At 34.0% G+C, this 21,107-nt stretch overlaps 3 protein-coding genes across 14 annotated transcripts; 1 reads left to right on the plus strand and 2 right to left on the minus strand.

The window, feature by feature from the left end:
- Nucleotides 1–287: 287 nt before the first annotated feature.
- On the minus strand, nt 288–9,332 carry LOC132910901 (microtubule-associated serine/threonine-protein kinase 3-like). 6 transcript variants are annotated; one of them, XM_060967048.1, is made up of 23 exons: nt 9,199–9,332; nt 8,685–8,906; nt 8,332–8,556; nt 8,172–8,251; nt 7,971–8,073; nt 7,491–7,572; nt 7,099–7,201; nt 6,794–7,017; nt 6,641–6,716; nt 6,327–6,557; nt 6,032–6,263; nt 5,623–5,957; nt 5,380–5,552; nt 5,249–5,319; nt 4,945–5,172; nt 4,643–4,870; nt 4,010–4,568; nt 3,661–3,845; nt 3,363–3,583; nt 2,956–3,288; nt 2,601–2,666; nt 1,826–2,315; nt 288–1,602 (listed from the first exon to the last, which is right to left on the minus strand). In XM_060967048.1, the coding sequence occupies exons 3-23, from the start codon at nt 8,507–8,509 to the stop codon at nt 500–502; spliced, it is 5,301 nt and encodes a 1,766-aa protein (XP_060823031.1). In that variant the 5' UTR covers nt 8,510–8,556; nt 8,685–8,906; nt 9,199–9,332; the 3' UTR covers nt 288–499. The 6 variants fall into 6 exon arrangements, with proteins under 6 accessions (XP_060823031.1, XP_060823033.1, XP_060823034.1 ...); XM_060967050.1 differs by lacking the exon at nt 9,199–9,332 and adding an exon at nt 9,042–9,159 and having other exon boundaries at nt 7,491–7,554; XM_060967051.1 differs by lacking the exon at nt 9,199–9,332 and adding an exon at nt 9,042–9,159 and having other exon boundaries at nt 4,040–4,568.
- A 3-nt stretch (nt 9,333–9,335) lies between these two features.
- LOC132910905 (integrin alpha-PS5-like) lies at nt 9,336–17,227 on the plus strand. 7 transcript variants are annotated; one of them, XM_060967062.1, is made up of 25 exons: nt 9,553–11,115; nt 11,182–11,318; nt 11,392–11,577; nt 11,664–11,771; nt 11,887–12,084; nt 12,164–12,343; nt 12,427–12,520; nt 12,988–13,226; nt 13,293–13,431; nt 13,504–13,568; nt 13,640–13,790; nt 13,853–13,938; nt 14,004–14,192; nt 14,289–14,388; nt 14,455–14,632; nt 14,704–14,897; nt 14,972–15,096; nt 15,166–15,597; nt 15,671–15,840; nt 15,911–16,094; nt 16,155–16,485; nt 16,578–16,674; nt 16,762–16,891; nt 16,951–17,007; nt 17,071–17,227. In XM_060967062.1, the coding sequence occupies exons 1-25, from the start codon at nt 10,806–10,808 to the stop codon at nt 17,071–17,073; spliced, it is 4,083 nt and encodes a 1,360-aa protein (XP_060823045.1). In that variant the 5' UTR covers nt 9,553–10,805; the 3' UTR covers nt 17,074–17,227. The 7 variants fall into 7 exon arrangements, 6 of the variants coding, with proteins under 6 accessions (XP_060823046.1, XP_060823045.1, XP_060823047.1 ...); XM_060967063.1 differs by lacking the exon at nt 9,553–11,115 and adding an exon at nt 9,336–9,540 and having other exon boundaries at nt 16,951–17,192; XR_009658877.1 differs by having other exon boundaries at nt 16,762–17,007; nt 17,071–17,181.
- A 239-nt stretch (nt 17,228–17,466) lies between these two features.
- Nucleotides 17,467–21,091, minus strand: LOC132910917 (nuclear RNA export factor 1-like). The gene is made up of 3 exons (XM_060967111.1): nt 20,945–21,091; nt 19,875–20,870; nt 17,467–19,792 (listed from the first exon to the last, which is right to left on the minus strand). The coding sequence occupies exons 2-3, from the start codon at nt 20,274–20,276 to the stop codon at nt 18,260–18,262; spliced, it is 1,935 nt and encodes a 644-aa protein (XP_060823094.1). The 5' UTR covers nt 20,277–20,870; nt 20,945–21,091; the 3' UTR covers nt 17,467–18,259.
- Nucleotides 21,092–21,107: the final 16 nt, after the last annotated feature.

A 21,107-nucleotide genomic window follows, 5' to 3' on the forward strand; every position in this document is an offset into this window, starting at 1 on the left:
TGGAGAGAATCAGCAACTGTAATTTCAACAGACTGCGCTCATTTAAAACCGTTGAAATGGTAATTAATTGCAATTATCCTCTACTTTCATCTGGATTACGTTTGTATTCAATGATCGTATGACAAAAATTACGGTTACAGAATAGCGGTAGCGATTTAAATACCGCCACGAGATAGAAATACCAGCTAAAGCTATGTGTTCAGGTATGTTATTCGATGGAAGCCTATAAATACTTAATTCGAATACAAACTTCCTTTTAAAGCTGTAAACATTAAACCAGTTTACCCTTCTTTTTTGATTTATCATCTTTCTGATCTTACTCGAGTTACAATATGCACGTCCGTCTATCTATCAGACATTCGACTTTCTTCTTTCGTAAAATTGTATCTTTTGTAAAAGAGACAATTCGTTCCATTGGCAGAAGAAGTCGGATCATTACGCGCAAACATTTTATCTCGTTACACTCTCAGATCTAAACGATCGATCGAACGATAATTATTTAATTGTTTTTCTTGTCCTTCCCAATCCCTATAGCCTCAAATGTGTTCAAGTGTTGCGTGGAGGAAGTGTTACTTGAGCCGTCAGAGCTATCAATTTTGTACTTCTTCGATATTTTTCTCACTTCCAGATTAGCCTCTGAATTTTTACCAGCTGCCTTTTGTTCGGTCACTTTATGAGGCACAGATGTTTTTTCATTGCCTTGAAGTAGTTTCTGCACTGCAGCCGGTGACACTTTCTCGTTGTTTTGAGATGACTTCTGCGATACACCTTGCATGAAGCCTCTTTCGTTGGCTTGCGATAATATTTTCTGGGCGGAAGATTGCAAACTCTTTTCACTGGCTTGCAACAATATTTTTTGACACGTAGATTGCGGGCCTTTTTCACTATTTTGTGATGATGTCTTTTGAGACATAACTTGCGAACCTTTTTCAATGTTCTGAGATTGCTTGTGAAATGTGCTTTGCAAACTACGCGCTTGTACATTAGAACAATTATCTGATTGAGCGCCCTCCTCAATCTTATTAATAGATAAAACTTCTAAATTTTTTGTACACAAATTCTGCCTCTCTGTCTTCGATTCAACACGATCACTACGGTCACCAATATTCTCTGATTCTGTCAATCTACTCATAGACGTGTTATTTTTATCCATCTTATCTAAAGATAGAACTTCCTTCGAGTAATCATCAGCCTTTGAACCGGTCGGTGAATCCTTCTCCTCTGCTATTCTGGGCAGCTGTGTGCTGCCGCAAGAATTAGATATACCTACGTTTCCCAAATTGATTGATATCCCATGAGATATTTTCGAATAATCCGACTTTGATTCCGTTGACACCTTCTTCTCCACTTTTGAGTCGTTCGGTTCTTTGAAGCTATCACTGCACTCCTCGGAGGTTTCTGAATAGGATTGCGCTATAGTTGCACGTGGAGTTACTTTCACCACAGTGTTTGCCAACGGTGAGATCGATGTTTTGTTCTCCGCAGATCGAGGATGAAGTCTGTCTGGACTAAGCGCCCTTCTTAACAACGGGGAACCGGGCTCTGCTGACTTCGGTCGTCCATAACTTTTTTTCTGATTGTTTGGCGTTGATAAGCAGACACCTAAGTGTTTCAAACATATTTATATCGATCATCTTATGATCATCTTATGTCCGCTTGTTTATGAATGCAACAGTTTAATTTAAATCTATGTATAATACTAACTTTTTCTATCACGATTTTATATGTACGATTACTTAAAGTTAAAAATTGTTTGCTGACAATTCAAAGTCAAATCAAATATTATTTCAAAGTTACTAGCTTCGTATGTCGATTTATATATTACCTGGGCTATAGGACTGCGTAGTATTCGAGCTACCAGGTTGATGTCCCGTAGGAAACGCTAGCGGACTAGGGCTTCTAGTAGGACTGGCTGGAAGGGGCGATGGACTCGGAGTTCTCGCCAATGGAGACAATGGTATATGTCCCACAGATTTTCTACGATTCGGCGAATGAATGTTCTTTGCAGCTGTGTGTAATTTGTGCTTCAAACCGTGAAGCGTGCTCGGCCTCTGGTAATGAGACTGATTGGCGATAGTCGGTAGATTTGCAGCAGACGTAGTGGAGCCCGGAGATGAAGAGTTTGGACTGGAGCAGGGACTAGAATTCCCCGTGGAGTGATAAGAATCCGAGTTAACGCGATTTGTTGGAGGTGACGGGCTGCAGACAGACTTTGTACAGGCTGCAAAGTATGGTGACGTTTCTTGAGAACGTGTGAATGACTGGAACGACCGACTAGGTGTTACCATTGACGGCGAACAGATTCCTGCAGCCATCTGCGAAAAGGTCATATGACGTTTCTAGCCAATAGGTATGCTAGTATATACTAGCCAGAAGACGAAACATCAAACTCTCTTCTTTCGAACAGTCAAATATTTTTTGTGATCAGTGTACAGTGTAAAACTTTGACATTGTCACGGTCAATTAAAAAAGAAAAAAACAGATATGTAAAAGCTGTGATTTAGCCACGGGATTGTATCGGGCAAATAAGTATCGATCAAAGAAACAGCAACTAAAATGAAGTTAGCAAGAAGTTCACGGAACGTTACGAAAAATCATACCATAAGTGGAGGTTTGCTGTCGCTGGATAGAATGGGTGCTGACAATGGACAACTGATAGTTAATGGCTGCAATAAAAAAAGTAATACTTAACATAATAAAGTGTGTTGCATAGAAATTGCCGGTGCTTTAGTATTTATGCCGCGCGTAGTATAGTAGTAGCAGTAGTAGTTTTGTGTTAAAATAAAAAAGAAGATTGTACAGATATACTCGTACATTCACAATTTAAGGCGTTCTTCAAAATGTTCACAAGTGATCTGACAAAAGCCACTAACACGTATCTTCAAATTAATTCGTTTAGATTAATAGAAACAGAGAAAGATTAAAAGCAAAAAAGGAAGTACACTTTTTATATACCTGTTGCATCTCTACACTAGCTCGTTTCGAACTAATTCGTTTAAAAAGGGACGTCTTTCGTTTCTTATCGGAATGATCACGTTTTAGTTTGCGCTGTTTATGCAGCGTTCTGCGTGCCATTTTGCTCTGAGTCAGGTCTCTTCTCCTTCCACCCGTCTTAATACTAGTATTTTCTAATGGTGTACTACGCAATGTTACGTGATCGCCACCACTCAACATCAATTGAAGAACTTGTATATGATATAAACCCTGGACTGGCTCGCCATTTATATGCGTTATAAGATCTCCTGGTCTTAAACCAGCTTCAAAAGCTGGACTGGATTGATCTACAGCCTAGTGAATATGGAATAAATTCAAATAAGCTATACATACTGAAATTTGACTTTGTGTAACTATTTGTAACATACCATAACCAAATGATGCATAGTGTAAAAATCACTGTCACCATAATAAACCCTGATAGTGTGCACAGTGAAGCCAAATCCACACGGCCCTCTTCGAATGATAATAGGAGGTTTTAGGCTAGTTACCAGTGGACTCAGTTCGCGACATGGGGATGTATCTCTTGAAGAGGCAGTGGATGATCCACCAGGAGATTCGATTGGTTGAGTATTTAATGACGTATCATCTAAAAAGTGTGACCTCGTAATTAAAATTGAACATTACAACGTAACACGAAATAATTTAATTCATAATAATATGTACAAGAGAAATCACTGGTTGGTATAACTAAGGACAATCCACTAGTGGATGCGGACTTAATTACGGACCGCGACTTTTGTTTCGCGGATGGAATAATTGATATGGCGTTGAATGATTCGAAAGAATCGGTACTAGAATTATGCTTGCTTTCCTCAGTTGTATCTCTGTTTGCGGCAAATAAATCCAACCTGAAATGAAATTTATTTGTTATAACTACACATATATAATTTTTTATCCATCATGCTTTGAAAATTGGATGGTTTATATGCATATTATTGAATTCAATGACAGTGAAGCTAATTTCGTGATAATGATTATAATGTTCAGGATGATGTATGTTTGAACGACTCACATGTGTTCATCATCAATGCATATACTGAACCTGGGCAGCTTATCACGGGAATGCACGTGTCGTTTTCTCTGGATCTGCGGACTGATATCCTCAGACTCCGTTTGCGAAGAATCGGGTGTACTCAAACTGATGCACGTCCCTTCTATGTGACTGTTTTTAATAACTGTTAGTTGGGACTCGCCACTGGTCACCGTGGCAGGACTCGTGAATGACGTATTCGACTTGTCCGGCTTTGGAGGCGTTTCGATGTACGTGGTATTTCTAATGGACGAAGAAGATCGATTCTTTTCTGACGGAGTTGATTCCGCTAATTTGGATGGAGGCGTAGTTGAGCTATTAGATCCGAAAGACAATTGCGCGACTGTGCGTTCCAGCTCAGTACGGAATAATTGTTTCTTTGAGACATCTGACTCTACTTGTTCAGGATTTATCTGCGGTGGACGGGTTTGAGATATTTTTCGTGACTGCGGAGAATAGGAGGAGAACGATCCGAACAAAGGGGAGTCATCAGTGTCATCGGTATCGTCGCCTATATCGTGATTATATCTATCCATACGAGCTAAAGTAGTACAAATTTGTTAATTTTCAATATTAATACGACGATAGGAATTATATCGCATGTGTTATACGTACTATCAAAGTAGCTTGTATCTTCGTCATTGATTAATTGGGGTACGAATTCAGCCTTTTGTCTGAGTAAACTATTCCAATTTACTCCATAAAAATATGGGTGCTCTTTTACTTCATGAGATCCACCAGTGCCTAAACGATCTCTAAGACTTTGTTGAAGCAACGCTGTTATAATATCTTTTGCTTCTGGCTGAACAGGCCAATCATCCTCATCTGGCCAATCGATATCATCTACGCGTAATTATTTTGTTTATATTATTAAGTAATTCTAAAATATTTTTTTTATATCTTATATCAATATTTACCGTTAACAGTATGAGCAAACAATTCTTCCGGAGTATCACCAAAAAATGGTACACAGCCAATTAGAAATTCGTACAATATAATACCCATAGACCACCAATCAACAGGTTTACCATATCCCTGGCGTAATATAACTTCAGGGGCGATGTATTCAGGTGTGCCGAACACTTGTTTATCAGAAAACTGTCTCGTATCCCTATCTATGTATCCTTCGTACAGATTTGTCGCCACTGAAAACGAAAAAAGAACTTTGTTCGACGATCATTAAGGTATATTTCACGAACATCGATTTTTTGTGTCACTTACAGGACATAAGACCCATTTTACTGAGACCAAAGTCAGTAAGCTTAATGTGACCAAGGGCAGTAATAAGTAAGCTGAAAAAGAAGCAATATATGAAATAGTGAATGAATTAATAACATGCTTTTCTTACGTACTTGTCAGGTTTTAAATCTCGATGAACAATACCGTAACTGTGCAAATATTCAACAGCTAAAACGGTTTCTGCAAAATAAAATCTTGCCATGTCCGGTGGCAATGGACCGATATTTTTTAAAAGATTAGCACAATCTCCACCCTCTACATATTCCATTACTAAGCACAAATGCTTCTGTAATCAATTGTTCGTTAACAGTTATTATTTAAATTTTATATATATATATATATATATGTATACTCACTTTTGTCTCGAAGCTGCAGTACATAGAAACTACAAATGGATTGTCTGTAAAGCTCATTATATCTCTCTCAGCAAAAACTTGTTCAACTTGATTTCTTAGCATCAAATTGTTCTTATTTATTTTTTTCATAGCAAATCTTTGTCGTGTAGTTTTCTCCTTAACCAAATACACTGCGCCGTATGCACCATTACTAATGAGTTTCAATACTTCATAATCGCCTTCACAAGGAACGCGGTGAGACTTTTCATCGTCTTTATTTGGACTTGAAGCGATTTGTAAATTGCTATCGCTCGAACTTGCCGAATCTTCCAGTTTATTTAAATCTTCTTGCAGTTCTAAGATATAGTGACATAGTGAATATGCACAGAATTTAGATAAATAGAAGAAAGAGTTATACAAGAAATGTTACCTGATATTGGATCTCTATTAAGAGAAAGCTTGTTAATAATATACTGAGGTATATCGTTTTTTATTCCCGCATTAATTTTTGCTTGACCTTCAGCCTGTTCGAGTAAGTGATAAAACTCTTCTGGATCAAATTCTAAACATTCCAATAGACGAGCTGGACGTGATATTACTAATAGTAGCTTTTTGATAAGCCCTGTTAATCTTGTTGCTGCATCGAGTGATTTATCTTTTGTCTATAAATAAAGACGTTTATTCATTGCTTATTTATTTTATCATGTAAATTTGTATACAATTACCTCCATCAACAAATGTTCCAAATTTTCACTCATTTCGTAAAAATATCTAGTTGTAATTAATTTTTCCTGAGATTTTTGTAAACAGTCCCTCGCCATTTCAATTACTTGATGATGCACAAACCGTAAAATCGGTAGTGAATCTTGGGTCATATTTGCCATTACTTCATATTCATCCAATTCCTTATTTTCATTAATAAAATTGGTTAAACGTTCTTCCATTTGTTGTGTTGCCTAATCAAATAAAATTCTTAAATGAAATCGTAAATATAGTATTATGTCATCACGATATACATATACTTTTTATTAAAATGTACCTTTGGAAATCTTTCCTTATAAAGAGTATTCATCATAACAATTTCGCTGTCCAATACAGGAGATCGACTCGGACTGCTATAATTTAAACAAATACGTACAATTGAGCAAAAATGTAATATCTGAAAAATAGAAATCATATCGACAGTATTTACCTTAAACTTCGTGACCGTGGTCTGTGTAACGGTGACCTACGACCTTCTTCATCGAGACTGAGAGATACACTGCCTGGAATACTAGAAATACTAGATCCTGGAAAACCTGGATGCGAAGAACACGGCGTGCCGGGTTTAGAAAAATGGCAAGAAAGCATACGTAATTCGTCCTTGGTTGGAACGTTTGGAAGTTGGTGCAAGCGTTCTTGACTCGAGTACTGTGACTAATCGAATATATTAGTTAATAGACTTCTTTAAGATTATTTTAGGTATCTTTAAACGAATTATCGAGATAATTAACTAACCGAAACGTTACTGGAACCTGGTGTCGTACCATAACCACTAGATGGTAAGCTAGCAACTGACCATCGTCTGCCATCTCCAGTTCCTGTGGTACCTCCACCAACCCTTAAATATTATATGCATTTAAGTATGAAAACTTAACTTTACAATAGATGATACATGCTGCTTAATAATGCTAACATATACAAAAAAGCCAACCACTTGTTAACAAGAAATCTTAAAGCCATATTCTCAGTTTTTCACGAAAGATTTCACAACCTAGTTTCTGCATCAGCATTTGTTTTCTTTACTATTAATAGTGTATTAAAAGTATAATGCTGACAATGACGACACCTACTTATATAGGTAAACAGATCAGATTTAAACAGACTAAAAGTAGTTATGAAATAGATACCTTTTAATTGGAGCAAAAGCAAAATGTGGACTGGATGACATCCTAGGACTCTCTAGAGGACTGCCTACAATCGGGACAAATGCTATATCAGGAAATAAGCAATAAAAAAGAAATTAGTTTTCTATGATAATTGAATTGTAAAAATAATATAAAATACACGCTTCTAGGTAATTGACAAGTAATTTGTTTTTAAGGACATTTTTTTAAAGGCAGAAGTTAAAGTTTCTAAATCTAACTGTATAGACTGCAAATTGCGTTATGATTTCTTAACCAAGGATATACGTATTTATGATGTATATATGTATGTAAATATACGTATTTAAAAATCTTGGGTAAGGGTATGCCTGAATGCTTATATAACATTCTCATAAAATACATAGCACTCATAAATAATTTGTACATAAACATTATATAAAATATCATTGAAGAATCGTTTGAATAATCAGAAGCAAAGCATTAAAAAATAAAATTTCATATCACCTGACAATGGTGAATGACAACGTGGTAAAGTTGGAGATGTTGTTGCAATAAAAGATTTACGATGAGCTGCTTTAGCAGCACGCCGGGGAATGTTAAAATCACGCTAAAACAGACAATATGTGTATTATATATTTGACTTATGCGATAATTATTATTAGTCTGTGTATTTATATTTAACATTTAATTGTAAATGTCACTAACCACGTGAACAGATAACGAAGGTGCAGACTTCCCAATTGCAGAATTCCTCATTCGAACCAGATTTGACAATTCTCCACTAACTGCAGATATTACATTAAATGTCAAGAACTATAAAGAAATAAATAGAGAAATAAATGAAATATGATAAATCTTTATTAACCAGGTCGAACTGGAGCTTCCTTGCTCTCTACTTTTGGTGGAATTGGACGTTTTGGCACTTCTGCTTCAGTGCTGCAAGTAGATTCTTCGCTTTCAGCTTGATCAAACACGAGTACTCTGGCAGAATTGCCATGAGAACGAAGACGAGGTCTGCTTGGTCTATTCCTGTTCTGATCCATGTTTTTTTCTTTTTTTCTTTTTTTTTTCCCTCAATTATTTATGTTATCTAAAATTAAATCAATCTTTTAACAACTTTTCATCTTTTTTATTATTTTGGAAGAAACATTGACATTAGTAAAGAATTAAAGAAGAAAATCGAAAAAAAAAATATGAATATAAAAGGTAAATATATACCTGATTCAAATCGTCTTATTCAGACGAAGGCAAAACAAAGCGATAGGTAAGTCCGATAATCAAAACTGTCGAAAAATTCACAATCCATTCTTTCTCGTGAAAGTTCGATCGACGTCGATCGACCTGACAGTTCAAAATCGGCCGAACGTACCAGTCGAGGAACCATTTGTGTGTCCGTACTTTTGATGGCTTAAAATGCCGTCTCAGACACAGTCCTTTCTTCTGTTGGTGTTGTTGCATGTAAATTCATAACATATAAGAAGACAGGAAATAAATTATGCTCTGGTCGACTGAAAAAGGAATCATAGAGGCGGTTCGAATAATCGAACGGGGAGACCTGTTTTAAATAAGATGTACCTGTAGATGAAGGACAGAGAAACGTTAACCCGATGGAAAGACAGAACCAGGGATACAGAAGATTCGGCAAGAGAAACAAGAGAAGAAAACACACAACACTAAGCACACATAATGCATAAGAAGAGAGCAGAAAGAAGATAAAACGTGCACGATTTACCGGGCACAACGGGCATGTCCTCCGAGGACAAGTGGCCCGGAAGTGAGCAGGTATCGTAGTCCCGAGTCTAGACTCGCATTTTTCTTCTCACCGTAGAAATTAATTACGAAACGCGGACCGACCATGGGTTCTGACTCATGATGGCCGTATACACATGTACATTCTCGCACACACATATATACATACATACATACATATATACATACATACCCTCGTGTGCGCCTGCATTTACACACGGACGCACGCGCAAATACCGGCGCATGAAAATGCGCACAAATCACACATCCTTGGCCGCTAGCTGCACCGAGAATCAACACCGAACCCTTTATAGCAGACGTACGAGTACGCGCTTTCTGCTTCGTTTACTGTATCGGTATATTGTTCTTAGAAATTTCACCATTTTCATATTCAATATTCAATCGAATTCCTTTCTAATTTGTATCTCCATAAATTAATTCCTGTCCGGTTTATTTTCAAGAATGATCAGTATATATGCATATATACGTCATATGCATTTAAGTCTCATTTGTGAATTTTTCGTTTTATTTTCATAGTAATGCTCGCACGAGTTTCTTAAATATTCTTATTCTAACCGAACCGACTTGTTTTCGTTTTGTTCTTTTGAAATTGATAACTGAAAGAGGAGACTAATACGTACCTTAAAATAACGTTGGTCACTTACATACATATTGTTTGAAAGTTGAACATTATAAATAAACATAAACAATTATACAATTTTCCAATTATTTGTGAAAAAATAATTTACTAGTTATCCCTAAAGAATGGTTTAAGATTGAAAGACATAAATAAAGTATACGTATAATTGTCTTTTTCAACATTTTCTATACAAAGTGATTTTAAGATATTTTACATTTGCAGAGATATATTGTGTATTGTACGTTAAGAAACGAGAAAATTAATTGAGTATCCTCGATTTGTGGTTAATTTGGAAAAAAAATTAGGTTATATGTATTAGTTTTGATCAGCTATTGTAAAAGCTATTAATCGACCTTGTTTGAATTATCGATTATAAGCTTGTGACAAATCTCTAACATTACATACGTTTAATAGTTTTTAAATATTCAGTTAAAAATATATTTAGATATAATGAAATTGCGAGATTCATTTAAATACGTTGGAGCATTTCATTTTTTTCCTCAATACAATGTTACTATTCTTAAGTACATCATTATTCGTAAAAGGTCATTTAAGGTATCAACAGTTCACATCTGTACGAAGGATAGCGAAGCTGCCTTTTTTGACACATATCAGCTGATGCATCAATACATTGATACCATTATAAAAAACATTTGACAGGCATTCGGATTTCTGGTTTTCTTTCTAAAAATACTGTACTCTTTAATGCAAGCAACATACATTACAGTACATATAGTATATGCTCTTCCTCTTTTTTCCCTTTAAATTTTTCTTTTTTCATCTGATCTTCAGCAACAAGAAGTATCCTAACCTTATATTATGCCATACAAAATAATTATCGCTTCAGGGAAGACCTATGCAAAGTTTTTCAGTTTATAACCTTCATAAAGATTTATTGAAAAGTTATACTGCTATAATGGTTTCATTTATATAAATGTTCAGAATAAACAATGTATTTCAAATATCTTCGATTAACTACTGGTATAGCTTTAACATGTACAAAAAGAAGTCTATTGTATATTACCAATTATGGAACATTTTCGATTCAATGTAAAAAACTTGAAAGAAGATCGCAGGGTTTGAAATTTCAAATATCAAATTTTCATACAACTCAAAGATTAAATTATCCTGCACCATTAATTCTGTGCTTTGGATCAATCTGTTGTGGTCATTTTGTAAGAAAATGGTGGTTGAAACAAACTATAGAACAACAGCAAAAATATATAAGGTGGTTTAAGCGAAGGAAATATACTATTTATGGTACACTATCTGTCACTTATAAGTATTTAAAATAATATAAAAAATATATGTTATATGTATTTCTAGGTTCTTTGGGATTTCTGTCTTTCATTTTATTTGTTTATTGTTTGACACATTTGGAGGAAGATCCAGTAAGAAAGAAACCACGTTTAATTTTAGTTGATCAAGCTCAACAAATTGAAAATTCTAAAATTATATTTCAAGTATGTATTTAAACAAAAATCTGGGTGAACTGAAAATAATGGCAGTATTTCACATAGTCACAAATTTATGTAGGTAATAGTGCAAAATCAGAAGAACGTGGTACCATTACATGATCCCAAATATAAAATAATTGCCACAGCACTAAAGCGGTTGATAAACTCTAATAAAAATTTATTTAAAGACACTGATTGGACTATTACTATAATCCATCGTATGTTTAATAATATAGCATCATTTCCTAATGTTATGATCTTACCAGTATGTAGATCATCTACATATATAGAAAAGCGGAATAAAATTTTACTCTACATAATAAAAATTACATTTTATATTAAATGTTTTAGGATAGAAATATTATTGTAATTATTGACATCTTCAACTTTATTAAAAGCAATGATCAACTAACGTTTATTTTAGCCCATGAAATGTCACATGATATGCTTCTTCATATAGTGAGTTATAATTATTTTGTAAATGATATTTTTAATATTTCATAATTAATATTTCATAAAGGAAGAAAATACTAATCTAGGAAATAATAATTAATGATAATATAATTGTTCCTAGTCAGAAACATTGTCTTTTGGAGTGATATATTATGTTGCAACTATTGTATTTTCATTTCTAATTTGGGTATTTTATGAAAGTAGAGCAGCAGCTACACTTTGTTCAACTATGTATATATTATTTGCTGCTATTTTTTCTTGGTACAAAAGACAATCTGAAACTGAGGCTGATGAAGTTGGACTTGAATTAGCTGCAAAAGTGTGCAACTTTTATTTAATATAGCTTTAGGATCTTGATAACTTGCAAATAGTCCTAAAAATATTTCTTATGTTTTTAGAGTTGTATTGACCCTAGAGAAGTTTTAGTATTCTGGGAGATGATGAAAAAATTTGAAGAGCTTACACATCAGAATAAATTTCAAATACCATTATTTATGGATCACCCTACTTTAGATAATAGAGAAAAGAGAACTATCCAACTGATGCCAACAGCTTTGGAATTAAGGAAACAAGCCAAGGTATACTTACAATCTTTGAGTATTTAAAAGTATAAATGTTACATTAGAAATATATAAGTTGTAAATATGTTTTATATATGTAGTGTCCTAAATTACCAGCGAAGGACCCACGAGATCGTTTACCATATTACATGAAGGATATCGAAAAACACATGCTAAAAAATTCAAAAATTTTAGGTATGCGATTCTAAATGCGATTTTTATATATCCTTGTAATGCGACGATGAGTTTGATGAAATAAATGATTCATTAGTCACAGTTAAATTGTATTATGATGACACATATCTCAACGATTGTATTATCATTTGTCTTTCTGTGCTTGAATAAAAATTTGCGATAGTTTTATACTTTTTTCCGACGAGCACGTAAAGTTTGAATTCGCCACGATGGTTTACAGAATACTTGTTATAGAAATATTCCTCTTGTTCGTTGGAACAGTGTATGGATATAATATAGACATAGATTTTCCTATTATTTATTCTTATAATGTTAATAATTATTTCGGTTACACTGTACGTTTATACTACGAACCGGACACTGATACACCCTGGTAATGTATATTATTCCTTGTATGTGAAATATCGATCAATTTGTTCTCTTAGATCGTATTTAATTTTTATATAATAATTACGAAAGGTTGATAGTTGGAGCACCGAAAGGAAATTATTCCTCGCCTTCTATACAGAGATTTCCCTATCTGATCGAACCCGGTGTCGCGTTCCGGTGTGCGATTAAAAATAGCAAATGTCAAATAATCAAGCCAGAAAAGATTGAGAACGAAAAAGGATACGAAACGCGGTTCGCAATGAACATACTTATACGGAAACAATTTGGTTGGTTTGGGAGTGCCATTTCTATAGACGAAATAAATGGGATTCTGACAGTAAGTGGAATGTTAATAACAATTTCGTGATATTAAATATAATTTTTAATGACATTTTAATTATAGGTATGCGCACCACGGACAATTGTAGTGATTTCAAAACCATTCACAAATATTAATTTCGAAACTTTGCAAGGCATGTGTTACAGTGGAAAAGTTTCTTCGGGCGTGTTGTCAATCGAAGACAAGAATCTTATGTCCTATAGTATGTAATTAATGATTAAAATTATGATTAATAACATATGTATTAAATAATTATATCATTTCGATCGTTTAGGTTTTGATTCGAAATTTTGGTACAATCCGCTTCATGGTTTTTCTGTTCATTATGCTTCAATGAAGGTATATAAATAATATTTTTGACTGCTACATTGTTTTATACCATATAGTAATGTTTTTATGATAAAATCTAGCAAACCAAAGGCAATGAAGGCAAAAAAGAGAGAAAAATAAATCGCATCGTAGGGAAGCCAAAACACGAAGATTACGGCACTGTGGATGTAGTATATTTAAATGAAACGATGTCCATAGAGTTGTCGTTTCTTGACAATTTATCTCAATTTGGTATGCCCTTTATACTGAAAAAATTATTTTTATGGTTAGTATGCAACGATATATATTTACAGGATACAGCGTTGAATCTGGATACTTCTTCAAAAAAAATCAATTACTGTTCGTCAGTGGGGCTCCCGGGTGGCACTATGTTGGCACGGTAATTAACAATATCTCGAAATTATATCAAATTAAAGATTTTCCATGAACAATTTCTTTCTCTAGGTAATAATAGTCAACCCAGAGTCGCGTGAGTTTGTTACAAAGCTAGATGGAACTCATATTGGCGAATTTTTTGGAGCCAGTTTGGCCGTAGGGGATTTAAACAATGACGGTCTAGATGATCTTCTAATTGGAGCACCCCTTTGGGGAGAAGATAACGGCAGAGTCTATGTATTTGTCGGTACATCCAAAGTAAGAAATATTTCGCGCTGAAAATATATTGTCTCGCAGCATATCGTACTGCGTAGTGCTGAGCCCTGCCGTAGGTACTTTATGTATTTTTTGCAGGGACAATTTGAAATGACTCAAATATTATACGGGACCGCAGAAGGAGGTCATTTTGGATATGCCATAGCTAGCGGTGATTTGGATGCTGATGGATTCGATGGTAATCCGAATCTATTTATATCAAATGGCATAGGTTTTTGTAGAATTTGTTTTCTTATTGCAATAGATATTATTGTGGGATCACCTTGGGAGAATGATGGCGTGATCTATGTATTCAACGGCGGTTCAGATTACCTGGAAGTGTCGGAGCGAATCGAAGCTGCAAAATTTTTACGGCGTCCTTCGCAGAAAATACAGAGATTTGGATTTTCAATATCGAAACCGGTTGATATCGATGCAAATGGGTTGGTAAAACTCACCATGCGATATTTAAATCTATTTGATCAGTACAGGTCCAATAATCTTCTTCGCGCAGATATTTGGATATCGCAGTTGGGGCATACAAGTCAGGACACGCTATAATACTACGTAGTAAACCAGTAACAAAAACACAACTTTTAATTGAGACTGTACCTAATACTTTAGAAAGAGACGCTAGGCAATTCTTAGTTAAAATATGTCCGCTATACTTTGTACGTAATGTACGTTATAATAGTGAGCAAGGTACATGTATGTCATTATGTAAATCTTCACATACGGTTAAAACTGTTTATATTTTACAGCGAATCATAATTCATTTCTAGCTATAAAATCTAAGATTACAGTTACTATAGACGAACGTTACCAGCGAACTCAACAAACAATTTTGGAGTTGAAATCTTCTAACTTGACGTCAAATGTTTGCCTATCTGCTCAAGTTAATATTACGGTAATGTTAAGCATATTTTTCTGTCAATTTTGTACCAACTTATGTTTTATTTAATATGATATTTCACAGAGAAACATACGAGATTTTATCGAGCCGATTAGTATTTTTGCGAAACATGATTTTTTATATGATAATACGTCGAGTAATTTTTGCGAATACTGTCTTGTTGAAAAGCGAAACAATAAATTACAAACTGCTCAAGCTTTCCTTCCTTTCAACATCGGCTGTGGAGAAGATAAAGTTTGCAATTCTAATATATCCGCTACTGCAAAATTTTATAATATACAATACAACGATACGTGGGTTATTGGTTCGAGCGATATAAGTTTAGAAATCAGTTTAAAAAACTATGGAGAACCTGCGTACCTTACCATACTTGAGTTCACATTCCCTGAGAGAATAATGTTACGTAGCATTTTACCCTTTTGTCAAGAAGACAACTCGAAAGAAAATTTGATAGTAATCTGTGATACAGGAAACCCCATTTGGAACGGAGAGGAGGTACTTTGAAAATTTTCTTACAAATTGTATTGTTAATGTATGATAATAAAAATTTATGCTTTTATTTTTATAGAGAAGCGTTAAATTAAATTTGGATATGAGACACTTAATTAATGAATCGCTGTATGACCGTAATAAATTATATTTTTATGCAATCATAGAAACTCGTAGTATAAATCATGGAATGACGAACGTAAGCAAAACTCTTAATTTAGTAAACGAGGTTTCTCTATCTCTACAAGGGTTCGTATTATTTAGATATATTTGTCTTGTAGCAAACAATGCATTTGTTTTTACAAATATTATTTTTCAGGAAAGCAAATGAAGAAGCCTACTATTTAACTACTTTAAACGAAAGTTCTTTAAATATTACTTTTCAACATACTTATCAAGTGTATAAACTTGGAACATCGCCTATAGAAGATGCACAACTTGTTGTTAAAGTGCCATTAGCTACTGAAGACTCGACAAGTTTGATATACATGTACAAACCCCAAGTAAGAATTTATAGACTCTCTTTCTTGTAAGTATAAATTGTCGATGAAATATGTTTTTAGCTATACATATCAGGGGAACTTTTTGAATGCTTTTCCAAGAGTACTCTAATGGATAGTCAACTAGGTGAAGTTCAAGAGGAATCATTTTTAGATAAATTTGATATACACAAAAGAAACGTAGAGGCTTCAGCCGTATACCTAACTAACGCGAAGAATGTTCAAACTCTAGAAACATTGAACAAAAATTTGACAGATAATATTATTTATATAAATTGTTCAACACCTGAGATAGCTTGTACGACCATCGTATGTAGTTTAAATACGTTGAAAACGTTACAAGATGTTGGAAAGTTAGTGATTAAATTTTTATTAGATGTCGATAAATTTAAAGGTAATCACTTACATTACTTCTTCATACATATATATATATTATAACATACGGTTACATGTTTCATTCATTTACGCTTTTTTCGATACCTTAAGCCAACTTTAGGAATAAAAGAGCCGTTGTCAAATTTACCACCGAGGTGAACGTAGAAATCATAAAACCAGATGAAAGGCTAGATATCAATGGAACCCGGTAAATACATTTTACATTTTATTACATATTTTCCAAGTATTTATATCTATATATTATCTGAAATAATTTAAAAATGATTAAAAATAGTTCCACCGCAGAAGTTATGACAATGTTTTATTACACTCCAAAAATGGAAAAGCTACAGCTATGGATTATTATCGTTTCTGTTTTGGTCGGACTGTTATTATTATGCATTTGTGTCGCAATTTTAAACATGGTAAGATATCTTTTTATTGAACGTGATTATAACATGTTTTATTTAATAACATTTTTCAGTTAGGTTTCTTTAAACGGAAAGGAAAACAGGGCTTAACGAAACAAGAAATTGATAAAGTAAGTATTCTATGGCATCCTATGATTTTAGAAGTAAAAATTAATTAACTTTTTATTCGCAAGTGATAGAAAGCGGGATCTCGGCGGTGACTGAGCCAGAAAATACGTAATATTTAGTGGACGAAAGGTATTTAAAAAAAAATCAAACACCACATTTATTCTGTAAAGACCAAATTTTATCTAATAATATCTTAATTTGACAACTATACATAATGTAAAAATGTATCTTAAATATATACATTAAGTTATTATATACATATATACATATATAAATGTTATATACATATCAGTTATTTACATATTTTGTTCAATTAAAGATAAAGCTACAAACGCAATAGTTCGCAATGGAATATCAATATTATTCCCTACCGAATCAATCAATCTATTGCTGCAATTTCCGAAAGGTATAAAATTAACATGGTATTTCAATTCCTAACAACTGATACAAATATTTCAAGCTGGTTGATTCGTATTTCTTTAACTATCGATGTTAAATTCTTTTGCTAGAACTATTTTATCACAATAACTTTAATATCAAACTAAAGAAAGAAATTCGCTATAGAGAGAATAGATTTTTTTCACGCTATGTGATGGATGTTTTCATTATTTAAATGTTCATAAAATTACGCAACATATTTGTCATAAATACAAACAACCAGCATGATATGAAGTTAGATGTGATATAATCATTCTAAGATTATACATTCATGATATTGTAGCCTTATTAAATTTAATGTAAACTAATCTGTATCAAATATATAATGATGCTCATTTCATTTGAGACAGTTTAATCAAAGAAAGGCACAAATAATTATATAGTATTATAAAATTGTCTATTTACAAACGTTAGAGTACTATCGCATACGTGTTCTAGGATGGAACAAACGTATCAAATATAGATTACTTGAATCATAATATAAAATGCGCATCATTATATACATACGAAATATGATTCGTAATTGAACTAGCAGTGCGAAAAATCTAAGTATTATTTGTGTTTCTCATAATGAACACAATGCTCATGTTCGATATAATTCCAAAAGTGAATTACAATTGTATGTTGTAAATAACTATAAGAAATTAAAATCTGAAGTTTGGAATATTGTATCACTGTACGAAACTTCAGACATACAAAAATGAAAGTCAAAATCAATTGTATCGCACACTAGTATCATGTACTGTAAAGACACGTGCAGCAGAAAAGAATAATGAATAAAATTGAAATTTTTCTAAGTCTTCATGTATTATATTCTTATTTATTAAATGCTTCCGCTGGTACTTGTCCCAGTTTGTAAAATTCTTGAAACGCTGAAAGCGCATTGTCATAATTCCATGATAGTTCTTCTAAACATTTTAAACTCCATTCCAAGTTCATGTTTGTTTGTTGACTGAGAGTCATCGTCATTTGTTGTTTTACGTCTTCGGGTAACTGAACCGTTAATGATTTTGCATCGTCGCTAATTGAAGGAGTCTGTGATTCTGGATTTGTCATTTGCGCTTGTTGTTGATCACTCAACTGTTTTAATTGTGTCTCTGTCGGTTGACTTATATGTAGTTGTTCATTTTGAATACAGCAACCATTTCCTTTCGGTACCATTGTAAAGGTTCGATTAAAGTATCGAATAGGTTGTTCTTTCTTGTCAAGCTCTTTGAACAGTCCAGTGATTGTAATCAACATCATTCCATCCGTAACCAGGTTGATGTCCATTGTGAATGTATTCAGATAGTGAGAAGTTGGTGGCAGTTCGGAAATAAATGAAACTACGGGCAAACGACCATATTTTAATAACTTCTGCCTATCGTTTGTATCGTTTGTTCTGTACAGGTTTCTGTCGTCCTTTAGGTACTTGTTTTCCATTAGGTATCCATTTAATTTGTTAGTATAGTGAGGAGGATAAGACACGGTCATGCTAAAACACGCATGTTCGACATACGCATCTAGCAATGGTTGGCGATTCTCACTATCAAATATAAGAAAGTATTGCTGTAGAAATTGACTAACAATTTCTTGTGCTTTTGCATTTGCAACAAACGTCCTCTGAGAAGGGGGTATGTTTCCTACGTCCACCACATCGAATAGGATTGGCTTTGGGAGATCCATACCATCCAGTCGAAGGAGTTTGGGGAACCTCGTGCGCACGTCACTAATGTAGTCATATTGTCGAGATTTATACTGGTTGCATATAGGGTTCCCTGCCAATTTGAGCTCCTCCAATTTCAGATCTTTGATAATATCCAATTGATTAATATCTTTTATCTTGTTATCTCCAATATACAATATCTTCAACTTTAAAAATTTTCTATCCAGAATATTTAAATCTTGGATTGTCTGCAACTTATTTCCATCCAAATTTAATGCCTCTAAATCTGGTATGTATTCTGATACAATGTCTAACACTGCTTTTAATATTGCAGGTTGGAATAGCGCACAAAAGTAGTCGGAAACAAGATCTGGATCTCTGTGAAACCTTGACAAGTCTAGTGCATTTGTAGCATGCACAAATCGTTTAGCCATGGCTTGTTTCAATCTTTCTTTCAATTTGTCATCAATTTCACATCGAGGAAACGATGATTTTGAGACTCTTACTAATAATTTGTATTCATCAGTAATTGTAATTTTACGATGACAGTCAAATAACGCAACTGCTATTTTCTCATCATCCACGTAAAAATTGGCTTTAGTTCCAAAAACTCGATACATTATTGGAACAAAAGTTTCCGGTGCTATATGACTAAGAAGATTATTTATTATATAATCTTTATCGTATTTCTGTCCATATGGTATCTGTAATCAAAAATGATTTTTATGAATAAAACTAAAACTAAAACTAAATTGAACATTAAAATTTATGTCCTGATATACTTACAGTAATTTTATACCAATTAGTTTCTCCCATAGGAAATCTCCTAGGTTTAGGAACCAAACTAGTCCTGTGTCTTGTATGAGGCACAGGACTATTTCTTCCACGTTGCGTCCTTCTATTTCTTCCTGTCATAATAACTTGCCTATTATTATTATTATTATTATTATTATTAGAACTTGTTGCCATTTGTACATCTTCATCTAAGCATGCTAATGCTAGACTTCTAGGCACATCCCTTGTTGGTCTTGCTTGTGTTTTGAACGATACTCTAGGCCTATTGCTAAGATATGAACCTCTGTCATTCCTGGGTGCACGGTCATCGTGCTCAAAATAGCGTTTATCGTTGAAATTTTCGTATCTTCCATCTAGGCCAGCACGTTGTGGTTCATATGCTCTTTTCGGCATCTTCTACAAATTACTTTAACAAACAGCAAGAATGCACGCTTCACGAAGTGTACGGCACGGACGCTTTACTAGTACTGAGCAGAAAGGATATGGCGGGGACGAGTCACCGGTATCATCGGCAACGTCGCCTCTCTAGGGGACCAGCGCCCCTATATGGATGGTCTTTTACTTTATGAGATCCATCAGTGCCTAAACGACCTCTAGGTCTTCTCAAATATTTTTTTTATATCTTATATAAAACAATGTACTTTAACAAATAGCAAAAATACACGCTTCGCGAAGTATCCTGCACACGACGCTTGATTAACGCTAAGCGGAAACAATATGGCGGGTGACATCGGTGTCATCAGCATCGTCGCTTGTATCGTGATTATATCTATCCATACGAGCTAAAGTAGTACAGATTTGTTAATTTTCAATATTAATACGACGATAGGAATTATATCGCATGTGTTATACGTGGATGCTCTTTTACTTTATGAGATCCATCAATTATTCAACGATCTCTAGGACTTTGTTGAAGCAACGCTGTTATAATATCTTTTGCTTCTGACTCAACAGGTCAATCATCCTCATCCGGCCAATCGGTATCATCTAGGCATAATTATTTTGTTTATATTATTGACTACTCTTAAAATATTTTTTTTATATCTTATATCGATATTTACCGTTAACAGTATGAGCAAACAATTATTCCGGAGTATCACCAAAAAATAGTACACAGCCAATTAGAAATTCGTACAATATAATGCCCATAGACCACCAATCAACAGGATTCCCATATCATTGGCGTAATATAACTTCCGGGGCGATGTATTCAGGTGTGCCGAA

The sequence above is a fragment of the Bombus pascuorum genome, chromosome 9 (assembly GCF_905332965.1).
Source record: "Bombus pascuorum chromosome 9, iyBomPasc1.1, whole genome shotgun sequence".
NCBI classification, from domain to species: Eukaryota; Metazoa; Arthropoda; class Insecta; order Hymenoptera; family Apidae; genus Bombus; species Bombus pascuorum.